The sequence below is a fragment of the Macaca mulatta genome, chromosome 10 (assembly GCF_049350105.2).
Source record: "Macaca mulatta isolate MMU2019108-1 chromosome 10, T2T-MMU8v2.0, whole genome shotgun sequence".
In the NCBI taxonomy this organism is placed as follows: Eukaryota; Metazoa; Chordata; class Mammalia; order Primates; family Cercopithecidae; genus Macaca; species Macaca mulatta.
The window spans coordinates 88,686,426-88,714,310 of NC_133415.1; the positions used below are offsets into that span (position 1 = coordinate 88,686,426).

General features: G+C 41.7%; 1 protein-coding gene across 3 annotated transcripts in view; it reads left to right on the top strand.

Annotated features, from left to right (window-relative positions):
- Positions 1 to 27,885, top strand: part of PHF20 (PHD finger protein 20) — a 186,820-nt gene that overhangs the window by 86,757 nt on the left and 72,178 nt on the right. For all 3 annotated transcript variants that reach the window (XM_015149104.3, XM_077951704.1, XM_077951705.1), the window contains 5 exons: positions 3,856 to 3,935; positions 8,929 to 9,316; positions 15,260 to 15,373; positions 16,759 to 16,938; positions 17,455 to 17,634. In XM_015149104.3, coding sequence (XP_015004590.1) covers positions 3,856 to 3,935; positions 8,929 to 9,316; positions 15,260 to 15,373; positions 16,759 to 16,938; positions 17,455 to 17,634 — 942 coding nt within the window. The remainder of the gene's footprint in view (positions 1 to 3,855; positions 3,936 to 8,928; positions 9,317 to 15,259; positions 15,374 to 16,758; positions 16,939 to 17,454; positions 17,635 to 27,885) is intronic.

Here is a 27,885-nt window from a genome sequence, read left to right on the forward strand (position 1 = left end):
GATAGTGTTTGTGGCCACAGGAGAACTACTAGTCACCTATGGGAGGATTCCATGGGAAGACAATCTTTTAGTAATATACATGAAACCATTAAAGCAAAATTTTGGCCTCTCTGTTGTCCATTATTGTCTCTGAATTATTGAAGCCCAAGTTGGGCTGTGTTTAGCATGATTAAAGGAGAAAGTTTCAAGATGATCCTTGGTAATCCTTTGGAAGTTAAAAGGATCAAAGACCTAGATATATCTAAGGATAGTCATCCCTAGCACCTTTGGCCGTAGTTTGGGTCATTTCAGAGTGGCTGGTGCTACTCTGGGTCTGTGGTTTGGAATTAGGTTGAGGAGCCTGAGCAACAGTCAGTGTGGGGTGCTGGGAAAAAATTGGTCAGAGGTCAGTAGACAGGTTTGGATTCCAATGATAGCTGTCTCAGACTTAATCATGGAACTCAGGTTCCTTTTATGTAAGTCCTCCTTCTGGAATCTGCCATCAGGAGTAAGCTTCAAAATTAACTCCAAATAGCTGAAAATGTTGGACTGTTAGGTAACGTTACTTAATATTGACTTTTGGATGTTGGAAATACCTGTAAAAACAAAAGTTTTCATTTTGATGTAACTGATGCTGAACTAACTTTGTTAATAAAATAGTTGAAAATATAGTCTTGGGTGACTTGTCGGCACACATAATATTTAAGATTTCAAGATAACGGGAGTCTTAAAACTCCCATCCCCCCATCTCTGTCCCCAGACTTGCCAGAGTTGCACCATGGTTGCTTGAGAAGGGTCTGTTTAGAATTCCATACCATTGTTTATCATAACTCCTTTGCTTGCCAACACCCTCACAGTATAGTCAGGGAAAAACAGGAACCCAGACTTTTGTTGTAAGTACTTGTAAGTCATTGCTGAGCTGCCTGTGTAGATAATTGTTTATGCTCTTATCCTTTTATGCTCTAATCCTTTTATCATAGCCTGTTCATCTAATTGGTGGTGTCATCTAATTGCTGATGTTTTAACCCAACCAGGCATAACTATATATCCTTATATCTTGTTTGCTAGCCAGTTTCTTTTTTTTATATTTTAAATTTTTTTAAATTTTTAATTTTTGTGGGTACATAAGTAGGTGTATGTATTTATGAGTTACATGAGATATCTTGATACAGGTATGCAATGTGTAATAATCACATCAGGGTAAGTGGGAGTATATATCACTCCAAGCATTTATCCTTTGTTACGAACAATCCAATTATGTAGTTATTTTATTTTTATTATTTATTTTTTTTAGACAGAGTTTCACTCTGTCACCCAGGCTGGAGTGCAGTGGTATGATCTTGGCTCACTGCAACCTCCACTTCCTGGGTTCAGGTGATTCTCTTGCCTCAGCCTCCTGAGTAACTGGGATAACAGGTGCCCACTACCACACCTGGCTAATGTTTTTTGCATTTTCTCAGTAGAGACAGGGTTTCACCATGTTGGCCAGAGTGGTCTTGATCTCCTGACCTCAAGTGATCCACCTGCCTCGGCTTCCCAAAATGCTGGGATTACAGGTGTGAGCCACCACGCCTGGCCAAGTTATTTTAGAATGTACAATTATTTTTTACTGTAGTCACCTTGTTGTGCTAGCAACCTAGGTCTTATTCATTCTTTCTAACATTTTTGTACCCCTTAACCATCGACATTTCCGCCCCCCACCTACTACCCTTCCTAGCCTCTGGTAACCATCCTTCTACTCTCTATCTCCATGAGTTCAATTGTTTTAATTTTTAGCTCCTACAAATAAGTGAGAACATCGAATTTTGTCTGTCTTGCTAGCTAGTTTCTTTATGTATTGGTGACACCTGTGACAAATAATCACCTTTATTTTGTAAATACCAGGAATAAAGGTCAGTAGGTAATTACTAATTTCTATGGCAGTGGTTCTCAGACTTTGGTGTACATCAGAATCACCTGGAGGACTTGTTAAAAACGCATATTCCTGTCCCCTGTTCCCAGTTGCTGATTCAGTGTATCTGAGATGGGACTGGTAACTTGCATTTCTAATGAGTTCCCAGGAGTTGCTCATGCTTCTGCTATGGGACTACACTTTGAGAAGCACTGGTCTACTCTGAGGCAGGTACTGTGTGTGGAAGAAAGTGGTCTAAGATGTGGTGTCTGGCCTTGAAGAGCCTGCTTTTGAGTTGCGATCTGTACTTATATGAAGGTAGACCTAAGTTTGAAGCTCTGTAGGCTGGTGCCAAATGAGCCTAAGAAGTTCAGATCAGGAGGTAATTATTAGTAGCTGAAAAGCCAGGAAGCTGTTACAGAGCTGTTGTGGGTATTTGAGCCGGGCACTTAAAGATCACGGAATGGCACATTCCCAGAAGGAAAACAGTTTAATACAGATATGGAGATAGAAGTGTCACTGGCAGTTTCAGTGGGTAGCTTGTCACTTTGAGTTGGTGGGTATTGGATGGTGGTAATGAGAAATAAGGTTTGGAAAATTATTGGGCTCAGATTGTGTTGGACGTTGAATACTTTTGGACTTCATTTGGTAGCCGTGATTAGCCATTGACTAGGCCCTGTTGAGGACTGGCGGTGGAGGGGTGTGGGAAGAGAATGTACCAGAAGGAGAAAACCAGGTCTTAACTTTGTTGTTGCAATCTTCGGCTCCCAGACCTCAGGGTTTTTTGCAGGGGTTGGGGGAATTGGTTCTAAACAGAGAAAAACCTGTTTACTAGTGGAAACCATTATGTGATTACCAATGGTTTACTGAATCTTGACAAGATTAACTGTGATTATTATTTTAAATCCCTGGGGCAAAAATGGGTGGGGCATGAATTGGTTCTAAGATGCAAAATTTGAAAGTGTTGTTTGGGTGCGACTAATGAGAACTTCTGTAGTTGGACACCTTATTTGGGAAGATAAGATTATTTGGGTTTCCAGCTTAAGGTTTTTAGCAGGGAAGGATCTTTTTTGAACAATTTTTTTTCTATTGGGAAAAAACTAACAGTGTAACAAAATAAAACTAACAATGTAGCAGCAAGCATTTTGTGTTTTGGCCAAGTCTCTATTTTAAAACATTGTATCATGAAGATAATTCAAATGGATTTTGAGATGTGGAAATAGAACACATCTCTAGAAACCCAATACCTTTAGCAGAATATGATGTTGCTTTTTTTGTTGTTGTTGTTGGAGACTGAGTCTTGCTCTGTTGCCCAGGCTGGAGTACAATGGCAGGATCTGGGCTCCCCGCAACCTTTGCCTCCCAGGTTCAAGTGAATCTCCTGCCTTAGCCTCCCAAGTAGCTGGGATTACAGGCGCCTGCCACCAAGCGCGGCTAATTTTTTGTATTTTTAGTACAGACAGGTTTCACTATGTTGGCCAGGCTGGTCTTGAACTCCTGACCTCGTGATCCGCCTGCCTCAGCCTCCCAAAGTGCTGGGATTACAGGCGTGAGCCATGATGTTCCTTTTGAAACTTAAGAGCTATTATTGCCTCCGATCCCAGAACATAAAGATTAAATTATAAAAGTGAAAAATTCACCAAGGAATAAGTCTGCATTTTCCTCACATTCTTAATTGTTTTACTGCTCTCTGTTCTTCACTTAAATTCAGTGCAATTTTTTTTTATTTTAATGAAGCATCTAAAAGTGAGTTTATTTTTTTGATGGATTTCAATTTATGTAGGTAGAAAACTGTGTAATCTTAACTAAGAAATGAAGACAAGCATACTGTTATCTTGGACATAAGTAAGACTGAATATGATACTTAAACAGTTTTAAATGCCTATGAGATTAATGTAGTTGGAGATCCCTTATGTTTATACTTTGAAAAGTTACCACTTTCATGAAATTGTGAGTTAAAATCATGATATCTTCTTGAATTTTAGGTACTTACACTGTGAAATTTTATGATGGAGTAGTTCAGACTGTCAAACATATTCATGTCAAAGCTTTTTCCAAAGATCAGGTGAGAAATGTGGTTTTTGTGCTTTGTGTTATGAATAATGCTAACACTGTAGTTTTGTTTCCTCAAATAAAGACATTACATTTGTTTATGATGGCAAGTGTTTATTTCCTCCATCTGACACAATTTCACCAGAAAATAATACACAAGTTTTCAGAAGTTGTAAATATTTGTCTCTTTGCTGTTTCCTATTTATTTATTTAGAAACAGAGTCCCGTTCTGTCACCCAGGCTGGAGTACAATGGTGCAATCTCAGTTCACTGCAACCTCCACCTCCTGGGTTCAAGCAATTCTCCTGTCTCAACCTCCTGAGTTGCTGGGATGATAGGCACATGCCACCATGCCTGGCTAATTTTTTTTGTATTTTTTAGTAGAGACGGGGTTTCACCATATTGGTCAGGCTGGTCTCGAACTCTTGACCTCAGGTGATCCACCCACCTCAGCCTCCCAAAGCGCTGGGATTACAGATGTGAGCCACTGTGTCCGGCCACTGTTTCCTTTTAACAGAGATTTTTTTTTCAAAAGTGCCAAATACTTGGATACCATTGCCTATGTTCTGTTTTCGTCATCTTTTTTCAACAATGTCTAGTTATTCTTGTCTTCTCTCTGTGCCCTGCCCCGCACAAGAGCTGTTAGCCATCACAGGGAACTTGTTGAATTGCTTGAGACCTCCAGTATGTTTTCTCTCCATCTAGCTCTGTCTTTTAGCTTAGGACCATTACTTGGTTGTTTACAGAGCTATCATTTGGCACAGATTGGACAGCCACTTGTGCTAGATGTGCCTGGTTTGTGAATTTGGTATCCTGTCGTTCCAGTCACCATGCATGTATTTGCCTGAGCATGGGGCCTCAGTTTTGATACTGGAAATATGGTTTGCATAAATATGGGCCATCTAGAAGTGTTGCCTACTTTCTTCATGATTTTTCCCCTTTTTGTCTTTTTTGTGTTTATGTATTAATAGTTGAGGGGAAAATAGAGATCAAAATTTGGATACTGGTGTTTTTAAAAATCCTGATTATTACTAATTTCAGCTGTTGAGACAGCTAATTTAGCAATTTAGTAAAGGTTTTACCACTGAGGCATCATAACTGGTTACTCATCTGCTTGGATGGCAGTTGATGTGACATTTGGTGATGCTATAACCTGTTGTGTTTTTGGGGTTTTTTTGAGACAGAGTCTTGTTCTGTCGCCCAGGCTGGAGTGCAGTGGTGCAATCTTGGCCTAGTGCAACTTCCCTGCCTCCCCAGTTCAAGTGATTCTGCTGCCTCAGCCTCCCAAATAACAGAGACTAGGTGCGTGCTACCATGCCCAGCTCATTTTTTGTATTTTAGTAGAGACAGGATTTCACCATGTTGTCCAGGCTGGTCTCAAACTCCTGAGCTCAGGCAATCTGCCCCCCTCGGCCTCCCAAAAGGCTAGGATTACAGGCATGAGCCACTGTGCCTGGCCTTCTGTTGTGTCTTTGTGATGATGAAATGATTCTACTTATCACAGATTCTTAATGAATTCTTCTGTATGTATATTTGTAAGTTTTTTCTTTTTGAGACTGAGTCTCTCTCTGTCACCCAGGCTGGAGTGCAGTGGCCTGATCTCCACTCAGTGCAAACTCTGCCTCCCAAGTTAAAGTGATTCTCCAGTCTGAGCCTCCCAATTTGCTGGGATTACAGGCGTGTGCCCCCACACTTGGCTAATTTTTGTATTTTTAGTAGACGGGGTTTCACTGTGTTGGCCAGGCTGGTCCTGAACTCCTGACCTCAAGTGAGCTGCCCACCTTGGATTCCCAAAGTGCTGGGATTACAGACATGAGCCACCATGCCCGGCCTAATCGTAAGTTTCTAAAGATTTTTTTTTTTTGAGATGCAGTCTTGCTCTGTCACCCAGGCTGGAGTACAGTGGTGCAATCTAGGCTCACTGTAACTTCCACCTCCCAGGTTCAAGCAATTCTCCTTCCTCAGCCTCTCGAGTAGCTGGGACTACAGGCATGCGCCACCATGCCCAGCTAATTTTTGTATTTTTAATAGAGACAGGGGTTTCACCATGTTGGCCAGGCTGGTCTTGAACTCCTCACCTCAGGTGATCTGCCTACCTTGGCCTCCCAAAGTGCTGAGATTACAGGGCATGAGCCACCATGCCTAGCTGCTTCAAAGGATTTTGATACATGGTACCTTTGAGGTAACCTCAAAGGTTACCTTTTGCTGATTGGCCTTTTGCTGATTTTCTTCTTCAGAAAATTAACATTATTATTACATAAAGCTTTGGCCCTGATGATGCTTTTTCTTTGATCACTTGCCTCTCGTAAGGAGCCATATAGTAGTCTAAAACATTATTTTGGCCTTAAATTTGGCAATATTTGTGTTAGGTTTGTGGAATGAGTTAATACAGAGGATATAATTATAAACTTGTCCAGAATTGGCAGATTATATCCAGAACCTTCCCAAGTGGAAGTCCAGGGCTCCAGATAACAATTGTTCATCTATTTACTCTGTGTTTCTCAATAAATTGATGGATAGCATTCACAGTGCTTTGGCTTGGAGGTAGTGCCTTACCCGGTGAGGATTTTTGGGTGCCATGCTTCATTTCTCATTTCCCAGTGGCCTCTGAGTATCTGACCTTAGCCCAGTAGGCCCTTAAGCACAGGCCCATGGCTCCTGGACTTGGCTTCTTTTCCAAGAGGGTACAGTGGTTTGGCTACAGTTATCTGTCATGGGCAATTTCAAAGGTTTTTTCATATACTATTAGAATACATGGAGATTTTTTTTTTTTTTCTGTAGAACTGTACTGTCTTATAAATGTTTTGATAGTCTCTATATTAGTAACACTTATGTTTTTAGCTTACTGTAGAAAATTAGAAAAGTACAAAGCACAAAGAAAATAAAAACTCTATTATTCCATCAAACAGATATAATTGTTCTTAACACTTTGGTGTATAACTTGGCTTAACAATTTGGTGTGTATATCTTTCTGTGTTTTTTATTAAACATATATATGTGTGTGTATCTATTTCTTTTCAAAACTGAAGTTGTGGTACATTAATATAGTACTGTTCTTTTCTTTTAACTAACATTTCCTCAAGTTCCTTAATATCCTGAGAATATGATTTTTCACAGCTATGTAGTGTTCTGTAATATGTATGGAACTGTACTTTGTGTAACCAAATCCCAAATGGTCATTAAGGATATTTGTCAATCCAGGTACACAAGTCGGATTATTCTTTTAGCTAACTTTATTTCTAGGGGTTTATTCTAGTTCAGAGGTATAACGTTTTTAGTTTTGACTCAAATTGCCAACTCCTCCCCAAACCCCCAACAAGGAGGGCAATTTCAATTTATATTTCTGCTGGCCATTACCGGAATGCCTGTTCTCAAACCTGGCTACTTTCAGAATAATTTGGGGGACTTGAAATTAATATTGAAAAAAATATTTGAAAAAATATTTCCTTGTTTATTATTTTTCCCTGTAGAACAAATTAAACTTTTGTTTGTTGAGTATTTAGGTACTGCTTCCTGCTTCCAGTGAAAACCTATGTGCCTAGTGTGTGCTAGGTGCTGGGGATCCCATATGAACATAGTATGGTGGTCTCTGCTCTTTTGAGGTCCTGGAAGAGAGATATGCACACAAATAAACTTAATTATAGTTTTGGAATCTCTAGAGCTTTCAGACCTGGCATTATTATGAAACAGTCACAGTAGAGGACCTTCGATTTTTAGTGTGAATTTTAAAGAATGTAATGTAGGGAGAACGTAACTAAGAAGCAGTATTTCCTACCAATAGGCAAAAACTCCAAGTAGCTCAGGAACCTGGTAGGTGGTTTGTTGAACTGAGCACAGCCTTTACCTGGTAGAGGAAGCAGAGACCCTGGTTCTGGGTTGGATAATCTTTATAGTTTTCCTGTTCAGCTTCCAGTTATCAGTTTTGTTTTTTCTCTAAACAAGACATCAGCACATGCTGGCAAACTGATCAGTTTTGTTATTTCTCTACACAAAACATCAGCACATGCTGGCAAACTGAACCAGCCTCTGAAAAGCTCTGGGTTAGTATAGTCATGCTGGGGATAAGGACAGAGCATAAAGGCATTTTCTTCGAACACCTTTGTCAGAAAGATTGCTTTCCAGAATTTTAAGGCCAGGCATGGTGGCTCATGCCTACAATCCCAATACTTTAGGAGGCTGAGGCAGGAGGATTGCTTGTGCCCCGGAGTTTGAGACCAGCCTGGGCAACATAGGGAGATCCTATTGCTACAAAAAATAACAATAAGCCGGGCGCGGTGGCTCAAGCCTGTAATCCCAGCACTTTGGGAGGCCGAGACGGGCGGATCACGAGGTCAGGAGTTCGAGACCATCCTGGCTAACACGGTGAAACCCCGTCTCTACTAAAAAAAATACAAAAAACTAGCCGGGCGAGGTGGCGGGCGCCTGTAGTCCCGGCTACTCAGGAGGCTGAGGCAGGAGAATGGCGTAAAAACCTGGGAGGCAGAGCTTGCAGTGAGCTGAGATCCGGCCACTGCACTCCAGCCTGGGCGACACAGCGAGACTCCGTCTCAAAAAAAAAAAAAAAAAAAAAACAATAAAAAACTTAGCTGGGCATGGTGAAACATGCCTGTGGTCCCAGCTACTCAGAAGGCTGAGATGGGAGGATCGCTTGGGCCTGGGAGGTCGAGGCTGCATGAGCCATGATTGTGCCACTGCACTCCAGCATGGGCAACAGAGAGAGACTCTGTCTCAGAAACAAAAACAAACAAAAGCCCAGAATTTTATTTTCTAGTGACTTATTCGTCATAATAAGGGAGACTGCACTGTCTCCAGAATAATTGAATTGTTTTAAGGATTGGTTCTCAACCCTTAGTACAGGTGGATATTGTCAGTGGTGCTTTGTGTATGTGACCTGGCATATGTCCTGTTTTTATTTCTTTGTTTGTCTTCATACGTTTGTAAGAAATTCCTCATTTTGTATTTACAAGTAATCACGAAGTGTTTCATCGCTATTTTGCTCATTTTAGAATATTGTGGGTAATGCTAGGCCTAAAGAAACAGATCACAAAAGTCTTTCATCATCTCCTGATAAACGAGAGAAGTTTAAAGAACAGAGAAAAGCCACAGTGAATGTGAAGAAAGACAAAGAAGATAAACCCTTAAAGACAGAAAAGCGACCCAAGCAGCCTGATAAAGAAGGAAAGTTAATCTGTTCTGAAAAGGGGAAAGTGTCAGAGAAAAGTCTTCCCAAGAACGAGAAGGAAGACAAGGAAAACATTTCAGAAAACGACAGGGAGTATTCTGGAGATGCCCAAGTGGATAAGAAACCTGAAAATGACATTGTGAAGAGTCCACAAGAAAACTTGAGGGAACCCAAAAGAAAACGAGGCAGACCCCCTTCCATAGCTCCTACTGGTGAGTTTTTCAAGTGGGCTCTGCAGTGGGCAATGCCAGAGTATTCTTCTGTGGCCCTTTGTGGTTCTTTGTAACTTGTATACTTCAATCCTTTGTTTTTGTGACTGATTTTGAGTTTTCTTATGATCTGGAAACAAGTTGTGTTCATGAAGCTGAATTTAAGTGAGGCACATATCCAAGTTGGGAATCTAAGTTGGGAAGTGTGTTCGTAACTGAGCTTCCTAAAGTAGTGGTTAACCGTTGACTGAATACTTCAGCTTATATGATAAACCTGATAAACCAAGGCCTTTTGCTTGTGCTTTTTCAAATGATCTCAGTTTGAGTCAGCTTAATAGAACCTGGAATCAGGAAATAGAGTTCTAATGAGACAGACGTGAAAGAAAAGTGGTAAAAAGGTATGGGCTTCTGAAGGAGATGAGGACAAAGGAACATTGGAGCTAGAAAAGCATGGGTGCATTTTGAAATTGAGCTCTTTGGAGAGTGATTATTGATTAGAAATTTTCACAGTCTAAATAAAAAGCCGAGATAGCTAATTTGTAAGAGTCAAGGTTAGAGGGTATAGATTTAGGGAAGAATGCAGTTATTAAAAAACTTAAAATTTGGACTTCTTCTAGAATAACCAAGAATGAAACAAGCCCTGATTCCTTCCTAAGTCAAATTCTCGTTCTCCAAATCAATTCAGTGGCATGAAGAGTCCCCTGGGTCTCTAGACTGAGTGTGCTGTTGATTAAATATGTGCAGTGATCTTCAGACATTCTTGATTGTGTATTCTTTGTGTGTTCAGTTGAAACTGTGAATCCCCTAGCACGTTTTAAAGCAGTGTTTATCTTTTTCTCACAAGTTTAAATAGCTGCAGTGGATATATTTAAAATACAAAACATGAAGGCTGAGTGCGTTGGTGCATGTTTGTTGTCCCAGCTACTCAGGAGGCTGAAGTGGGAGGATTGCTTGAGCCCGAGATTTTCAAACCAGCCTGGGCAATGTAGTGACACCCCATTTCAAAACACACACACACACACACACACACACACACGTATTTTCATCAAAACTGTGGAACTACAGAGCAAGCCTTTTCATTATTCCCCAATGATGTAGAGAATGCAAAGCCACTCTTCTCTATCAAATCAGACTATCAGACTTAATTTCTGTGGAAAAAATTTTAACTTACGTCACATAAGTGTATTAGTACTCATTGTAAGATAGGAAATTATATAATAGGTTGCTTTGTCTCCATATGAAATAAGGGATCTTCCTCTCTAGTGCTTGTAACTGGGTTTTGCCCTCAAAAGCTGAGGGTGCTACAACTGTCCCTAGGCCTAGCTAGGGCCTATACCTCTGCTGTCTAGTATGGTAGCCACTAGCCGCATGGGGCTATTGACTACTTGAAATGTAACTAGTCTGAATTGAGATGTGCTGTAAGTATAAGTAAATGCTAGATTTCAAATAGTACAAAAAAGAATGTAACACACCTCAATTTTAAAATATTGATTACAGCCGGGCCTGTAATCCCAGCAGTTTGGGAGGTCGAGGTGGCTGGATTACTTGAGGTCAGGAGTTTGAGACCAGCCTAGCCAACATGGTGAAACCCCATCTCTACTGAAAAAATATAAGGAAATATTAGCCAGGCTTGGTGGTGGGTGTCTATAATCCCAGCTACTCAGGAGGCTGAGGCAAGAGAATTGCTTGAAACTCAGGAAGTGGAGGTTGCAGTGACTGAGATTGGGCCACTGCACTCCAGCTTGGGCGACAAAACAAACAAAAAAAATTGATTCCATGTTGAAATGTTTTTAGAAGCTGAAGCTGAGTGCAGTGCCTCATCCCTGTAATCATGCCAGCACTTTGAGAGGCTGATGAGAGAGGATCACTTGAGCCCAGGAGTTCGAGACCAGCCTTGGCAACATAGTGAGACCTCATCTCTACAAAAAATGAAAAAATTGTCTGAGACTGGTGGCACGTGCTTGTAGTCCCAGCTATTCCAGAGGCTGAGGCAGGAAGATTGCTGAGCCCAGTTTAAAAAAAAAAAAAGAAAAAACAAATTTAGGAAAGGTATTGGATTAAATAAAATAGTATTTAAATTAACTTTTTAAGTTTTTTTTGACAGGGTCTCACTCTGTTACGTAGGCTGGAGTGCAGTGGCGTGATTGTGGCTAACTCCATTCTCCACCTCCTGGGCTCAAGTGATGCTGCTGTCTCAGCCTCCCGAGTAGCTGGGACTACAGGCACATGCCACAATGCCTGGCTAATTTATTTTTTGTAGAGTCAGGGTTTCACTATGTTGCTCAGGTTTGTCTAAATCTCCGGCCCTCAAGCAATCCTCCTGCCTTGGCCTCTGAAAGTGCTGAGATTACAGACATGAGCCACCATGCCTGGCACTTAAAAACCAAACCCTCTTATGTGATGAGCAAAAAATTTAAAATTCGCTAGGCATGGTGGCTCAGGAATTTGAGACCAGGCTGGCCAACATGGTGAAACTCTGTCTCTACTAAAAATACAAAAATTGGCTGGGCACGGTGGTTCACGCCTATAATCCCAGCATTCTGGGAGACCAAGATGGGCGGATCACCTGAGGTCAGGAGTTCAAGACCAGCCTGGCCAACATGGTGAAACCCCAACTCTACTAAAAACACAAAAATTAGATGAGCCTGTAATCCCACCTACTTGGGAGGCTGAGGCAGGAGAATCTCTTGAACCCAGGAGGCAGAGGTTGCAGTGAGCCAAGATCACACCACTGCACTCCAGCCTGGGTGACGAAGTGAGACTCCATCTCAAAAAAAATAAAGAAAATTGCATGTGGCTTGCACTCTTAGCATATTTCTGTTGGACAGCACTGGCTTTATGTTCACTGGCTTTCTCAACTGAGTTCTGGGAGAGAAGCCACAATACCCAAGCCATCCTTGATCTGTGATGGATTGACCTTAGTGCATTGAGAATGGTAATAGCTGTATACCACCCTTACGAAAACAGAGAAAATGTATCTCTGTTCAGATGAGGAAACCCAGTTGAGAAAATCTGGAAATTTTAAACCTCCAGGCAGAGCACCATGTTAAGATGTGGGATGAGTGAGAGGCAGGCCCTTTTATGTAAAGTGGGAGAAGGGCAGTTAAAAGCAGTTATTATACAAGGAGGGGTGGAAAATGTAAACTGGCAGAAATCTGACATGTCCTTAGCTTAGTTTAGGAAAGAGTATCTGTGAGAACTGAGTGTTTTGAAACTGATTCTCCTTTAGCTATTCATGCCCTGGCTTATACCCTCGAGAAAGTATGTACAGGAGTAGTTGTACCCCAATAAGCAGACTGCTCCTTTGAAGCCACATGACTCCATTGAGATAAGAAAAAGGACATTTGGTTTTTATATTTTTATAAGTGTAGGATTTCATAACGAGTAGGATAAATTTAATATAGAAAGGATGTTTTCCAAGTTTATGGTTAATCCTTGCCCAAGGCATTTGTAAAAACAGATTCCAGCCATGTCTCAGTTCTTTCCCAGTCAGACTGTCTGGATGGGAACCTGGGAATATGAGTTGTTAACAAGCTTCCCAGATGACTTATACTGTAAGAAGAGTTTGGGAAACACTCAAGTTCTGTATAGTCAGCCCCTGTTTATATACAGTATCAAAGGGAAGAAGACTTGCCAGATATCCTATATATTGTTCAAATCCCCTTAAAACATTACTTGGAATAAGTTCATTGATTTTTAGAGCCTTCTTTGAACACCCTAGATTGTATAGACTTGATTGGGAACAGGATATGAGCTATTTAGAGAGGATTGTTTGTATTTTTTTTTTTTTTTAATTTTTATTTTTTTGAGATGGAGTCTCTCTCTCCCAGGCTGGAGTACAGTGGCACGATCCCGGCTAACTGTAACCACTGCCTCCTGGGTTCAAGTGATTCTTGTGCCTCAGCCTCCCGAGTAGCTTGGGACTACAGGAGCGTGCCACCATGTCTGGCTAATTTTTTGTATGTTTAGTATAGACAAGGTTTCATCATGTTGGCTATGCTTGTCTTGAACCCCTGAGCTCAGGTGATCTGCCTGCCTCTACCTCCCAAAGTGCTGGGATTACAGGCGTGAGCCACCACACCCAGCCAGCCTGTTTGTATTTATGTTTAACATGGAATGTGTGGGATTTCCAAGTTCTGCCAGTTGGAACAAAATAATACTGGCACATTGGGAAGCTTGAACACAGGAAGAACCTTGGAGTTCAACGGTCTTCTGGTTTGCTTCCTCACACTTCAGGCCTGTGTCTTGTTGAGCCATTTGACCTACCTGAAGCTACAGGTCTTAGATGAATCTTTTCTGTCCCTCTTCCCCCTTCTCATCTTTCTCCCTTCCCTTCCTCTTTTCCTCCCATTTACTTCTCTTCCTCCATCTTCCTTTCCTCCTTCCTCTTCTCTCTCCTCATTTTACCCTTCCTGAGACCCCTTAGCCTTGCCTTCCTGCCCAACTTCCCAGTTCCTTCTGCCTGCCTTTTTGATTCTCATCTTTTCTGATTTGGGGAGAGCTTCTTAGGTGGTAGGTTTAAAACTAAATAGTAAGGGCCAGGCTCAGTGGCTCACACCTGTAATCCCAGCACTTTGGGAGGCCGAGGTGGGCAGATCACCTGAGGTCAGGAGTTCGAGACCAGCCTGACCAACATGGAGAAACCCTGTCTCTACTAAAAATACAAAATTAGCCAGGTGTGGTGGTGCATGCCTGTAAACCCAGCTACTTGGGAGGCTGAGACAGGAGAATCAATTGAACCTGGGAGGCAGAGGTTGCAGTGAGCTGAGATCGCGCCATTGCAGTCCAGCCTGGGCAATGAGAGCGAAACTCCATCTCAAAAAAAAAAAAAAAAAAAATTAATAGTAAGTACTATGCCGGGCAGGTGGCTCACGCCTGTAATCTCAGCACTTTGGGAGGCAGATCACTTGAGGTCAAGAGTTCAAGACCAGCCTGGCCAACATGGTGAAACCCCATCTCTATTAAAAATACCAAAAAAAAAAATTTGCCAGATGTGGCAGGCACCTGTAATCCCAGCTACAGGGAAGGCTGAGGCAGGAGAATCGCTTGAACTCAGGAGGCAGAGGTAGCATTGAGCCAAGATCGCGCCACTGCACTGTAGCCTGGGCAACAGACCAAGACTTCATCTCAAAAAAACAAGCAAGCAAGCAAGCAAACAAACAAACAAACAAAAAACTAAATAGTAAGTACTCTTCAAAGGCTTACCGTCTGTACTGCTAAATTACGTCAGAGCTGGGTTTGCCGGGGACCAGCAGGCTTGCCTGGAACATTGACTATTAAGTAGCATAGTCTCCCAATAATTTTTTTAGGATTGTGTTTAAGAAAATACAAATTCTTGGCCAGATCTCATGGCTCATGCCTGTAATCCCAGAACTTCGGGAGGCCGAGGCGGCTGGATCACTTGAGGTCAAGAATTCGAGACCAGCCTGACCAACATGGGGAAACCATGACTCTACTAAAATTACAAAAATTAGCCGGGTGTGGTGTTGGGTGCCTGTAATCCCAGCTACTCTGGAGGCTGAGGCAGGAGAATCGCTTGCACCTGGGAGGCGGAGGTTGCAGTGAGCAGAGAGCACGCCACTGCACTCCAGCTTGGGGGACAGAGCAAGACTCCGTCTCAAAAGAAAAAAAAAAAATTCTCTTAGACATTTTTCTTGTACCCTCAAAACTAGGCTCAATGCTAAGGTAATTAATGTAGCAAGTAGAGGTTGAAAACTGGAGCTGGATCATAGAAAAGATTCAGGAGGTCAATCTGCAAGGTATCTCCTATAAGGAAGTAATTTCTCACTCATTTTACTTTTTTTCTTTTATCTTAAGTAAGAATGACATTTTGATGGTCCATTTATAATGCAGTGATTTTTGCATATATATGTTTTATTTGTATATAAAAATGACAGACACTAAGAAATTATGTATCTTTTTTGTGTGGTTTTATAAACATGGTAGCTGTGGATTCAAACTCTCAAACTTTGCAACCAATAACATTGGAATTGAGAAGACGGAAAATATCAAAAGGATGTGAAGTCCCATTAAAACGTCCTCGGCTTGACAAAAATTCATGTGAGTTTCCAGTTTGTTTATGTGTGGCTAGAATTTGACATTGTTTGGGTCAGCCTCCTCTATATTCATCCTGTCCCCCATTCCCTATAGGCTCTAATGTTTGTCTCTGGTCACATGAGGTAATGTGAGTAGGATGCAGTTGGATCAGAAGGAGTTTTTGCTAGAAGAAAAATAAATCCCAAAGCACAAACTGTGCTAATGCTGGGTTCTGTGGTATCATCTTCATATCCATAAATCACATTTGATTTGGATGCCACTGGAAATTTAATGGCTTAGGAAGGGATGGGTTTCTATGTAGAGTGAAACTTTAAAAATACTACTTATTGGCCGGGCGCAGTGGCTCATGCCTGTAATCCCAGTAGTTTGGGAGGCTGAGGTGGGTGGATCATCTGAGGTTAGGAGTTTGAGACCAGCCTGGCCAACATGGTGAAACCCTGTCTTTACTAAAAATATAAAAATTAGCTGGGTGTGGCCGGGCACAATGGCACACACCTGTAATCCCAGCACTTTGGGAGGTGGAGGTGGGCAGATCATGAGGTAAGGAGATCGAGATCGTCTTGGCTAACATGGTCAAACCGCGTCTGTACTAAAAAATACAAAAAATAAGCCGGGCTTGTTGGCAGGTGCCTGTAGTCCCAGCTACTTGGGAGGCTGAGGCAGGAGAATGGTGTGAACCCAGGAGGCAGAGCTTGCAGCGAGCCGAGATCCCGCCACCGCACTCCAGCCTGGGTGACAGTGAGACTCCGTCTCAAAAAAAAAAAAAAAAAAAAAATTAGCTGGGTGTGGTGGCAGGTACCTGTAATCCCAGCTACTCGGGAGGCTGAGGCAGGAGAATTGTTTGAACCTAGGAGGCGGAGATTGCAGTGAGCCAAGACTGTGCCACTGTCCTCCAGCCTGAGTGATAGAGTGAGACTCTGTCTTACAAAAAATAAAAATAATAAAATACTATTTATTTATTTAAAAAAATACCCTCTGGAGTGAGTTGGCTCAAATATTTAAATAAATTTAAAATAAAAAGTACCCTGTTGACTCCAGAAAGGATTTGTGATAGCTCTAAGTAAGGCTCTTATAAACCTTATTGACTTTGGAAGTTAGTACATTTGGGAAGCCCCAAAATAGAGCATAGTTGTCAAGAGTGGGACATGACCTAGTACACATTTTCAGACCATGAATCCTTAAAGAAGTGAAATTCTATCCTGGCAGGGATGCTTTGCCCTTACTTAAAACTGTAAACTAGTAAAGGGTATTTGCTTTTATCACTACTCTAATATTCCAGGAGTCTCTCTGTAAAGTCCTTTTAGAGACATCCAGCCCAGAAATCTGTAGTAGCACAGTTATTTCTTCTTGTTGGTCTCTTGACTACAACTCTCTTAATGGTTTAATAGCCCAGGAAAAGTCAAAAAACTACTCGGAAAACACTGACAGAGACTTATCGAGGAGACGTTCCTCCAGGCTGTCCACTAATGGGACCCATGAGATCCTAGATCCTGACTTGGTTGTATCAGATTTGGTTGATACGGATCCTTTGCAAGACACGTTGTCTAGTACCAAGGAATCTGAAGAAGGTGAGTCAGTCTGTTCAGGAATTGTCTTGCCAACCTGGTGCCTTTTTAGTGAGAATCAATCTAAATCATTGTGTTCTGCCTTCCACAAGTATTAAATTGTCTTGAAATCAAACTATTGAATGGGCTGTAGTGTGTTTATAATGTATTGCTCTTCACTGATGATTTATTCAATAGACATACTTTCTGGATGCATTTGTGGTTGGTTTTGCTTATTTACCCGCTCAATGTTGGCCTGGAGGTATACTGTTTGAAGAGCCCTGCTTCTCTCTCTCTGCTGCCATCTCATTCGTGCCTTTGTGTTTATACTTCTAGCAATTTCTCCTTTCACTTTAACCTCTTTCTTTGAGAAGCTCACAGGCCAGCCTGTATGTACTGGAACCTGTGAATGTATACTTTTTTGTTTTAGATTAATTCCTTCCTCTAAAAAGTCCCTGGCTTTCTTAGACTGTTGTAGGACTTTCGGTTTCAGAATTGCATACATGTATATTTCCCCCAAACTTTCTTTTTTTCTTCTAGGTCAGCTGAAGTCTACTTTGGAAGCTGGCCAGGTCTCATCTGCACTGACTTGCCACTCCTTTGGGGATGGATCCGGGGCTGCAGGCTTGGAGTTGAACTGCCCGTCAATGGGAGAAAACACCATGAAAACGGAAACGACTTCTCCCCTTGTGGAATTACAAGAGATTTCGACTGTGGAAGGTTCATATTTAGAGTTAAATTAATCCTCTTTTTATATACACTTTTGCTTATGCTTTGTGAACTAAAAAAAAAAAAAAAAAAAAAATTTTCTGTTGATGTTTTTCACCTTTTATTAATATTCCCTTATCATTTTAATGTTATGCTCCTTTCATTTCTGATTTTCATAATTTGTGTTCCCTCTCTTAGTATGGCTAGGGCTTTATCTATTTTGTTTTCAAATAACTGAGCTTTTACTTCAATTTTCTCTATTGTTTATTTTTTAAAATATCATTGATTTCTGTTTTGATCTTGCTTTCTTCCTTCAGCTTTTTGTAGAACTTTACCTAATTGATTTTAGATCTTTCTTCCTTTTTTTTTCATTGCCTGGTGAAAAGATCTTTCTTCCTAATATGAGCATTTAAAGTTATAAATTTCCGGCTGGGCGTGGTGGCTCGTAATGCCAGCACTTTGGGAGGCCGAGGTGGGTGGATTGCCTGAGGTCGAGAGTTCGAGACCAACCTGCCCAGCATGGTGAAACCCCAACCCTACCAAAAATACAAAAATTAGTTGGGCATGGTGGCAGGCACCTGTAATCCCAGCTACTCAGGAAGCTGAGGCAGGAGAATTGCTTGAACCTAGGAGGTGGAGGTTGCGGTGAGCTAAGATCCTGCCATTGCACTCCAGCTTGGGCAACAGAGTGAGACTCAGTCTAAAAAATAAATAAATAAATAAATAAATAAATAAACAAATAAATAATAAAGTCATACATTTCCTACTGAGCACTGCTTTTGCAGCATCTTACAAATTTTGATATGTTGTGTTTCTATTTTTGTTCAATTTAATATATCTTGTGATTTATTTGTTGACCATGCGTTTCTTAGAAGTATGCTGTTTTAGTTTGAAGTATTTTATGTTTTTGTAGATACCTTATTGCTGTTGATTTCTAATATAGTTTTACTGTGGTCAGAGAACATGCTGTGTAGGATTTCAATCTTTTTACATTTGTTGAGATTTAATTTATGGTCCAGCATATGATCTGTCCTGGTGAATGTTTCATATGCACTTGAGAAGAACATGTATTTTACCGTTGTTGTGTGTTTGTTCTATATCTGTCAGTTAGATCAAGGTAGTTGATGGTGTTTCTCTGACAAATTGATTTTTGTGTTTTTTTTTTCCTTTTGGTCTAGTTCTGTCAATTTCTAAGAGAGGGTTGTTAAAATCTCTGTTATTGTGGATTTGTTAATTTCTCCCTTTAATTTTGTCTTTTTTTTTTTTTTTTTTTTGAATTTCTTTTTTTTGAGACGGAGTCTCGCTCTGTCACCCAGGCTGGAGTGCAGTGGCCGGATCTCAGCTCACTGCAAGCTCCGCCTCCCGGGTTCACGCCATTCTCCTGCCTCAGCCTCCCGAGTAGCTGGGACTACAGGCTCCCGCCACCTCGCCCGGCTAGTTTTTTTTTTTTTTTTTTTTTTGTATTTTTTAGTAGAGACGGGGTTTCACCGTGTTAACCAGGATGGTCTCGATCTCCCGACCTCGTGATCCGCCCGTCTCGGCCTCCCAAAGTGCTGGGATTACAGGCTTGAGCCACCGCGCCCGGCTTTTTTTTTTTTTTTGAGACGGAGTCTCGCTCTATTGCCCAGGCTAGAGTGCAGTGGTGTGATCTCGGCTCACTTCAGGCTCCACCTCCCGGGTTCACACTATTCTCCTGTCTCAGCCTCCTGAGTAGCTGGGGCTACAGGCGCCCGCCACCACGCCCAGCTAATTTTTTTTTTGTATTTTTAGTAGAGACAGGGTTTCACCATGTTAGCCAGGATGGTCTTGATCTGACCTCATGATCCGCCTGCCTTGGCCTCCCAAAGTGCTGGGATTACAGGCATGAGCCACCACAACCGGCCTAATTTTGTCATTTTTGCTTTGCGTATTTTGAAGATCTTTTAAATGCATACACATTTATAATTTTTTTTTTGGAGACAGAATCTTGCTTTGTCACCCAGGCTGGAGTGCAGTGGTGCAGTCTCCATTCACTTCAACCTCTGCCTCCTGGGTTCAAGCAATTCTCATGTCTCAGCCTCCCGAGTAGCTAGGATTACAGGCATGTGCCACCACGTCCAGCTAATTTTTGTATTTTTAGTAGAGACGGGGTTTCTCCGTATTGGCCAGGTTGGCCTTGAACTCCTGACTACAGATGATCTGCCCACCTCGGCTTCCCAAAGTGCTGGGATTACAGATGTGAGCCACCGTGCCTGGCCTAAATGTAATTGTTGATATGGTTGGGTTTTGGTCTAACATTTGACTGTGTTTTGCCTTTTTTTTTTTTTTAAAGACAGAGTGTTGCTCTGTGCAACAGAGTCTTGCTCTATTGCCCAGGCTGGAGTGCAGTGGCGCGATTTCTGCTCACTGCAACCTCTGCCTCTCGGGTTGAAGCGATTCACCTGCCTCAGCCTCCTGAGTAGCTGGGATTACAGGCACCTGCCACCACAGTTGGCTAATTTTTGTATTTTTTAGTAGAGACGGGGTCTCACCATGTTGGCCAGGCTGGTTGTCTGTTTATCTTATTTGTGTTTTGTTTTGTTTCTTGTTTTTTAGGTTAATTTTTTAAGAATTTCATTTTAATTCATCTGTTAGCTTTTAGATGTATTTCTAGCATTTTTAAAGAGGTTACTCTATGGATTATGGTATGCATCCTTAACTTTTCACAGTTCACTTTAGAGTTAATATTGAACCACTTTATGTAAAAATGTTCCATTAACCTCCCCCACGTTGTAGTTGTCACATGAATTATATCTACATATCCTATAAATTCCTTTTTAAAAAAAGTTTTATTTATTTTTTTGAGATGGAGTTTCACTCTTGTTGCCCAGGTGGAGTGCAATGGCGTGATCTTGGCTCACTGCAACCTCCGCCTCCCGGATTCAAGCAATTCTCCTGCCTCAGCCTCCCAAGTAGCTGGGATTACAGGCATGTGCCACCACGCCTGGCTAATTTTTTTTTTTTGTATTTTTAGTAGAGATGGGGTTTCACCATGTTGGTCAAGCTGGTCTGGAACTCCTGACCTCAAGTGATCTACCCGCCTTGGCCTCCCCAAAGTCCTGTGATTATAGGCGTTAGCCACTATGCCTGGCCTATTATAAATTTCATAATGTAGTATTATAATTTTTGCTTTACAGAATTATGTATGTTAAAGACAATAAGGCAAAAGCAACAGTCGTATTTACACATGCCTATTTCCAATGTTCTTTATTTCTTCGAAGATTTCTTTTCAGCATGAAGAATTTCCTTCAGATTTTCTTATAGGTTCCTGATGACAAGTTCTTCTGGTTTTTGTTTAAACTTGACTTTTTTTTAAAGATAGAGTCTCACTGTTTCCCAGGCTGGAGTGCAGTGGCACAATCACAGCTCAGAGCAGCCAGGACCTCCTGGACTCAAGTGATCCTCCTGCCTCAGTCACTTGAGTAGCTGGGACTACAGGCATGTGCCATTATGCCCAGCTAATTTTTTTTTCTTAACTTTTAGTTAAAAAACAAATAAGACTATGTGTCTTTAGAATTGCCTACTTTTTATTTGTATAACTTAAAAATTTTTTTTGAATAGTTTTTTTTTTCCCTTGGCCAGATGCTATATAGTTAAAATAAATGTAGTAGAGCAGCTGTTTGAAAATAGTGAATCTCAGTACTCTGGGAGGTCGAGACGGGAGGATCACTCAAGGCTAGGAGTTCAAAACTCGCTATATTGAAGGTCTTGCATCAACATAGTGAGACCCTCTCTCTTCAAAAAATAAAAAAATTAGCCTGGCATGATGGTTCATGCCTATAGTCCCAGCTACTTGGGAGGCTAAGGTGGGAGGATCACTTAAACTGGGGAGGTCGAGGCTGCCGTGAGCTGTGATTGTACCACTGCCAGCCTGGGTGACAGAACAAGACCCTATCTCTTAAAAATTTTTAAAAAATTGTCCGGGCGTGGTGGCTCACGCCTATAATCCCAGCACTCTCGGATGCCTAGGCAGGCAGATCACTTGAGGTCAGGAATTCGAGACCAGACTGGCCAACATGGTGAAACCCTGTCTCTACTAAAAATACAAAAATTCGCTGGGCGTGTTGGCGCGTGCCTGTAGTCCCAGCTACTCTGGAGATTGAGGCAGGAGAATTGCTTAAACCCAGAAGGCAGAGGTTGCAGTGAGCTGAGATCGCACCACTGTACTATTCCAGCCTGGGTGACAGAGTGAGAGTCCGTCTCAAAAAAAAAAAAAAAAAAAAAAATTAAAAAAATTAGAAGAGTACTGAAGTATTCATTCCTGGCTCATCTCTGCTGCTGTTCTCTTAGTCCTGTGTCTAGCTGAGTCCATAGTGTTGTGCTTCAGCCTTGAGGGCTTGTCGGGGCAAGGGATCTTCCTTTTTTTGCTCATCCTCCTCTCAGTGTCGGTGCTCTTCCCAGCCTGCTCTTCTGACAGATCGGGCAAATTATTAAAGTTCATATATAAATGAGGTGGAAATTTAATCTCGGAATTTAGTTGTCTGTCGTGGCAGGGAGAGCTCTAGATGATCAGCCACATCCCTTGTGACTCAGCAGACTAAGCTTTTAATTATGTTGTCTTAAGGGTAGTGTTATGTTAGATGTCACTTGAAATTTGTAGTTAATTGTTCCTATACCACTAGGAAATACGCCATGCATATAAGAGACTAGATTGGAAGCTAACTCCAGTGCCTTTTGTAAAGTTTACGTATTTTATGGGGTCTTGGGCTCTACTTTTTCCCAAGATATACACATACATAATTTCTGTCTTGCATTAGCTAACTTAGCTATGTTTCTGGATTGTGGAGAGCACAGAATCAAGTATAGTAAGGGTGGGACGGGTGAGTCTAGGGGAAAGGATGATGATGAGATTTCACGTTGTCTTTTGCATCCTTACAAAGGTCCTTTCTAAGGGAATAATTTTGCCTTTCTAAGGGAATAATTTTGAAACCATTGCAACGGATTGAAGCACTTATCTATTTTCCAAGAGGGTTAATAGTAAGGGTGGAGGTCAAATTACTTTGAGCTTGAGCCAAGAGGAATAAATATAGCATGGAACCCATTGCTGTATTTTTTTTTTTTTTTTAATGAGGTATTTGCTTTTTGCTTTAGTGACTTAAAAGCCAGAGTAGATGGCTGGGTCTAGTGGCTCATGCCTGTAATCTCAGCACTTTGGGGGGTCGAGGTGGACAGATCACTTGAGGTCAGGAGTTCGAGACCAGCCTGGCCAACATGGTGACACCCCATCTCTATCAAAAATACAAAAATTACCCAGGTATGGTGGCAGGCGCCTGTAATCCTAGCTACTCGGGAGGCTGAGGTGGGAGAGTTGCTTGAACCTGGGAGGTGGAGGTTGCAGTGAGCCGAGATCGTGCCACTGTACTCCAGCTTAGGCGACAGAGTGAGACTCTATCTCAAAAATAGAAAAATAAAAAAGCCAGAGGAGAATGCAGTTGTGACTGTTGTAATTGGGCAAGCATTCATTTATGCAGTAAAACAGAAGTTAGTAATTCCCCTAGAAGTTTAGAGGTCTCGGGCTGGGTGTGGTGGCTCATTCCTGTAATCCCAGCACTTTGGGAGGCCAAGGTGGGCAAATCACCTGACATTAGGAGTTAGAGACCAGCCTGGCCAACATGGTGAAACCTCATCTCTACTAAAGATACAAAAATTTGGCTGGGCGCGAATTCTGGGCAAAACCTAAGCCTTAGAAGAAGAGATGCTGTCTTGGTCTTGTTGGAGGAGCTTGCTTTAGTTAGACTTCTCATTATTGAAGTTATGTATTATTGTTGAAAATAAACTAATTTGTATGGGTTTAGATGGTAACATGGCATTTTGAATATTGTCTTACTTTTTTACAGGCTTGATATGCCTGGTGACTGAATTACTAGTGACTAGTTTACTAACTAGGTCATTCAAGGAAGTCAAGTTAACTTAAAAGAAACATGTGACCTAAATGCAGTTGATGGTGTCGAGATGTCCACCTTCTTAAATTGTTAAGATGAACTTAGTTCTAAAGAAGATAACGGGCCAACCCCGAAGTATTCCCAGTTTGCTGCAGAGTCTCATGTATTTTGGATGTTATAGAAGAGTCCTATTTGCCCCAGTTAATTTAACTATTTTTCTGCCTGTTTTGTGGGCTGGCTGGCTCTTTAAGAACTCTGTCCAAAAAGTGCTTGGAATATAACTTGTAAAGCGTCCCACAACTGACAATATGTATATGTGCGTGTGTTTAAACCAAATCTAGAAAACTTACAGTAGAGCTGCATAATAGCAGTATTTATTAAAGAATCACAGTTGTAAACATGAGAATAACTTATGGATTCTAGTTTATTTCTTTAGTAATTGCAAATTATTAGAATTTGCTGTTATATTAGAATAATTTTTAAATGTCATCTTGAAATAGAAATATGTATTTTAAGCACTCATGCAAAGGTAAATGAACACTTTTTAAATGTGTGCATTGCTTATTTTTTCCATAAGAATTATAAACATTAAACTGAACAAATTACCTATAATAGTTTTGATTAATGGCTTAAGAGCAATCTGGTTAGGCCAGACAGTATACCCAAACTTTTATATACCATAGAATGTTATTACGCTTGTGAAATTCTCATATCTAACTGAATTTACATTCCATGGTGGTAACATGGTATATGTATTGTTATTAAAGTGACCCATGTAAAAAAGAAAGAAATTGACCTTTCAAGACCAGCCTGGGCAACATGGTGAAACCCCATGTCTCCAAAAAAAAAAACAAAAACCCCAAAACAAAACCCCAAAAACCAAATTAGCCGGGTGTGGTGGCATGAGCCTGTAATCCCAGCTACTTGTGAGGCTGAGGTGGGAGGATTGATTGAGCCCTGGAGGTCAAAGCTATAATAAGCCATGGTCATGGCAACACTGTGCTCCAGAGCCGCGACAGAGTGAGACCGTGTGAAAGAAGGAAAGAAAGAGAGAAAGAGAAAGGAGAGAGAGAGAGAAATTAATTGACTTCAACTCACTTACTGAGCCTTTAACATATGCCTAGGACTGCTAACTGTTGAGTATGCAAAGATGACTGGGCACTCTTGGTTTTAGCATTCATTAACTGCTATTTGGATTTGCTATTTGCCTCTTGGGGAGAGGTTGGTGCTTTAGGGGCAGGGATGGAAGAAGGTAGTACTTGCACAGGACCTTGAAGGATGGGTAGCACTTAGGCATTTGAAACTGTAGGCAAAGCAGCTAGCATGGCATGACCACAGGGCCATTTCTGAGACTGTCAGGTATGTGTTCTGACTTGATTGCAGACTTCCTGAAGTGGGTTAAGGTGGGGTAAGTTGCTGCCAAACTGAGGTTGGTTGCTTTGAGGAATTTATTGAGAAACTGAAAAATGCTTAATTTTCAGGATAGGGAGATAACCTGTGTTGGCAGGGTTGCTTTCCTTCCATTTAGCTATTTTGTGGCCATAAGGCATTTTTTTCTGCATATATTTTAAAGAAGTTTTTATTTTGAAATAATTTGTTATTAAAAATGTTGTCAAAAATGGTACAAAGAATATACCTTTAACCAAATTCCCCGATTGCCAGCAATTTACCATATTTGCTTTATTATTCTATTTTTTTTCTTCTCTGAGATGGAGTCTTGCTCAGTCACCCAGGCTGGAGTGCAGTGGCGCAATCTTGGTTCACTGCAAACTCCGCCTCCTGGGTTCATGCCATTCTGCTGCCTCAGCCTCCCGAGTAGCTGGGACTACAGGTGCCCACCAACACGCCTGGCTAATTTTTTTTGTATTTTTAGTAGAAATGGGGTTTCACCATATTAGCCAGGATGGTCTCGATCTCCTGACATCATGATCTACCCGCCTCGGCCTCCGAAAGTGCTGGGATTACAGGTGTGAGCCACCGCGCCCAGCTTATTATTCTGTTTTTTAAAGTACTTTTTCTAGATGGGATGCAGTGGCTCACGCCTGTAATTCCAGCACTTTGGGAGCCTGAGGCGGGCAGATCACTTGAGGTCAGGAGTTCGAGACCAGCCTGGCCAACATATTGAAACCCTGTCTCTACAAAAATAAAAAAATTAGTCGGGCATGATGGCACATGCTTGTAGTCCTAGCTACTTGAGAGGCTGAGGCAAGAGAATCTCTTGAACTTGGGAGGTGTAGATTGCAGTGAGCCAAGATCATGCCACTGTACTCCGGCCTAGATGACAGAGTGAGACTCTGTCTCAAAGAAAATAAAAAATTTTAATTTTTTTTTTTAGAAAGTACTTTTTCTGAATTGTTTAAAAATAAGTTCCAGACCTTTATCCCTAAATACTTTTTTTTTTTTTTTTTGAGACAGAGTTTCTCGCTTTTGTCACCCAGGCTGGAGTATAGTAGTGTGATTTCTACTCACTGCAACCTCTGCCTCCGGGGTTCAAGAGATTCTCCTGCCCCAGCTTCCCAAGTAGCTTGGATTACAGGCGCACGCTACCATGCCCGACTAATTTTTGTATTTTTAGTAGAGACTGGGTTTCCATGTTGGCCAGGCTGGTCTTGAACTCCTGACCTCAGGTGATCCACCCGCCTCAGCCTTGCAAAGTGCTGGGATTATAGGTGTGAGCCACCACCGCACCTGGCCTCCCTAAGTACTTTTTAGAAAATCCCCTATTTAATTAGCCAGGCGTGGTGGTGTGCACCTGTAATCCCAGCTACTCGGGAGGCTGAGGTGGGAGAATTGCTTGAACCCAGGAGGCGGAGGTTGCAGTGAGCCAAGATAGCACCACTGCACTCCAGCCTGGGTGACAGAGCAAGACTCTATCAAAAAAAAGAAAATAAGAAAAAGAAAAAAAAAATCCATATTTCCTAAAGACAAGGACATTCTTCTACATTACCACAATATAATTTTCAAAATCAGGACTTTCTTCAGACTTTATCAGTCTGTGCCTTTCACCCCATTTATGGCAGTCATCTTGTCTTTATTCTGTATGCTTTTTCTGGGCAATTGAAAAAAATATTCGTAAATTTGAAAAGAACTCCAGAAATATACAAGGATAATTCAACTAACATTCTTGTCTCCCATAGTCCCATGGCCCACTACTGTTAGTATTTGGTCATGAGGGCCTCAGGACCATACACTGGCCTGCAGGGCCCAGCTTCTTCTGGCCACCTGTTGCCTCACCTTCCTGTTGATTCTGCTGCAGCCACATGGCCTCCTTGCTATCCTGCAGGTATAGCAGATACACTCCTACCTCTGGGCCTTGTTCAAGCACACTTTTATTGAATACTTTTTATTCCCTGCCAGAGCAAGTAGGTCCATGGGGAAACATATCAGTAATATGATGGGTAATATTTATTTATGTATTCATTCATTTATTTGTTTGAGAAGGGTTTTGCTCTGTCACCCAGGCTGGAGTGTAGTGGCATGATCATAGCTCACTGCAGCCTCGACCTCCTGGGCTTAAGCCATCTTTCCGCCTCAGCCTCCTGAGTAGCTAGGACTACAGACATGTGGCACCAAGCTTGGCTAATTTTTAAATTTTTTGTGGAGATGGGGTCTTGATATATTGCCCATGCTGGTCTTGAACTCTGGGCCCCCACCTGGGCCTCCCAAAGTGGTGGGATTGGAGGCATGAGTCACTATGCCCAGCCCTGTCTCCTTTCACAATTACATATAATTAGGCCGGGCACAGTGGCTCAAGTCTGTAATCCCAGCACTTTGGGAGGCCAAGGCAGGCAGATCACCTGAGGTCAGGAGTTAGAGACCAGCCTGGACAACATGGCGAAACCCTGTTTCTACTAAAAATACAAAAATTTAGCCGGGTGCGGTGGTGTGTGCCTGTAGTCCCAGCTACTCTGGAGGCTGAGAGAGGAGAATTGCTTGAGCGTGGGAGGCGGAGGTTGCAGTGAGCCAAGATCACGTTATTGCACTCCAGCCTGGGTGATAGAACGACACTCTGTCTCAAAAAAAAAGAAAAGAAAAAAATGAAAAGAATATAATTAGCTAGGCATTGTGGCACACAGCTGTAGTCCCAGCTACTTGGGAGGCTGATGTGGGGGGATCGCTCTAAGCCCAGGCATTCAGTGTTGCAGTAAGTTATGATCCTACCACTGCACTCCAGCCTTGACAACAGAGTGAGACCCTGTCCCTGGAAAAACAAAAACAAAAACAATTACGTATAATTTATTTCATTGTATGGATGTTCCATAATTTATTTACCTAGCCCCTGCTGAAATATATTTAAGTTCTTTCTAACTTTTCCCTATTAATTCTCCCTGTTTTACAGACAAAGAGCCTAATATTTGGCATG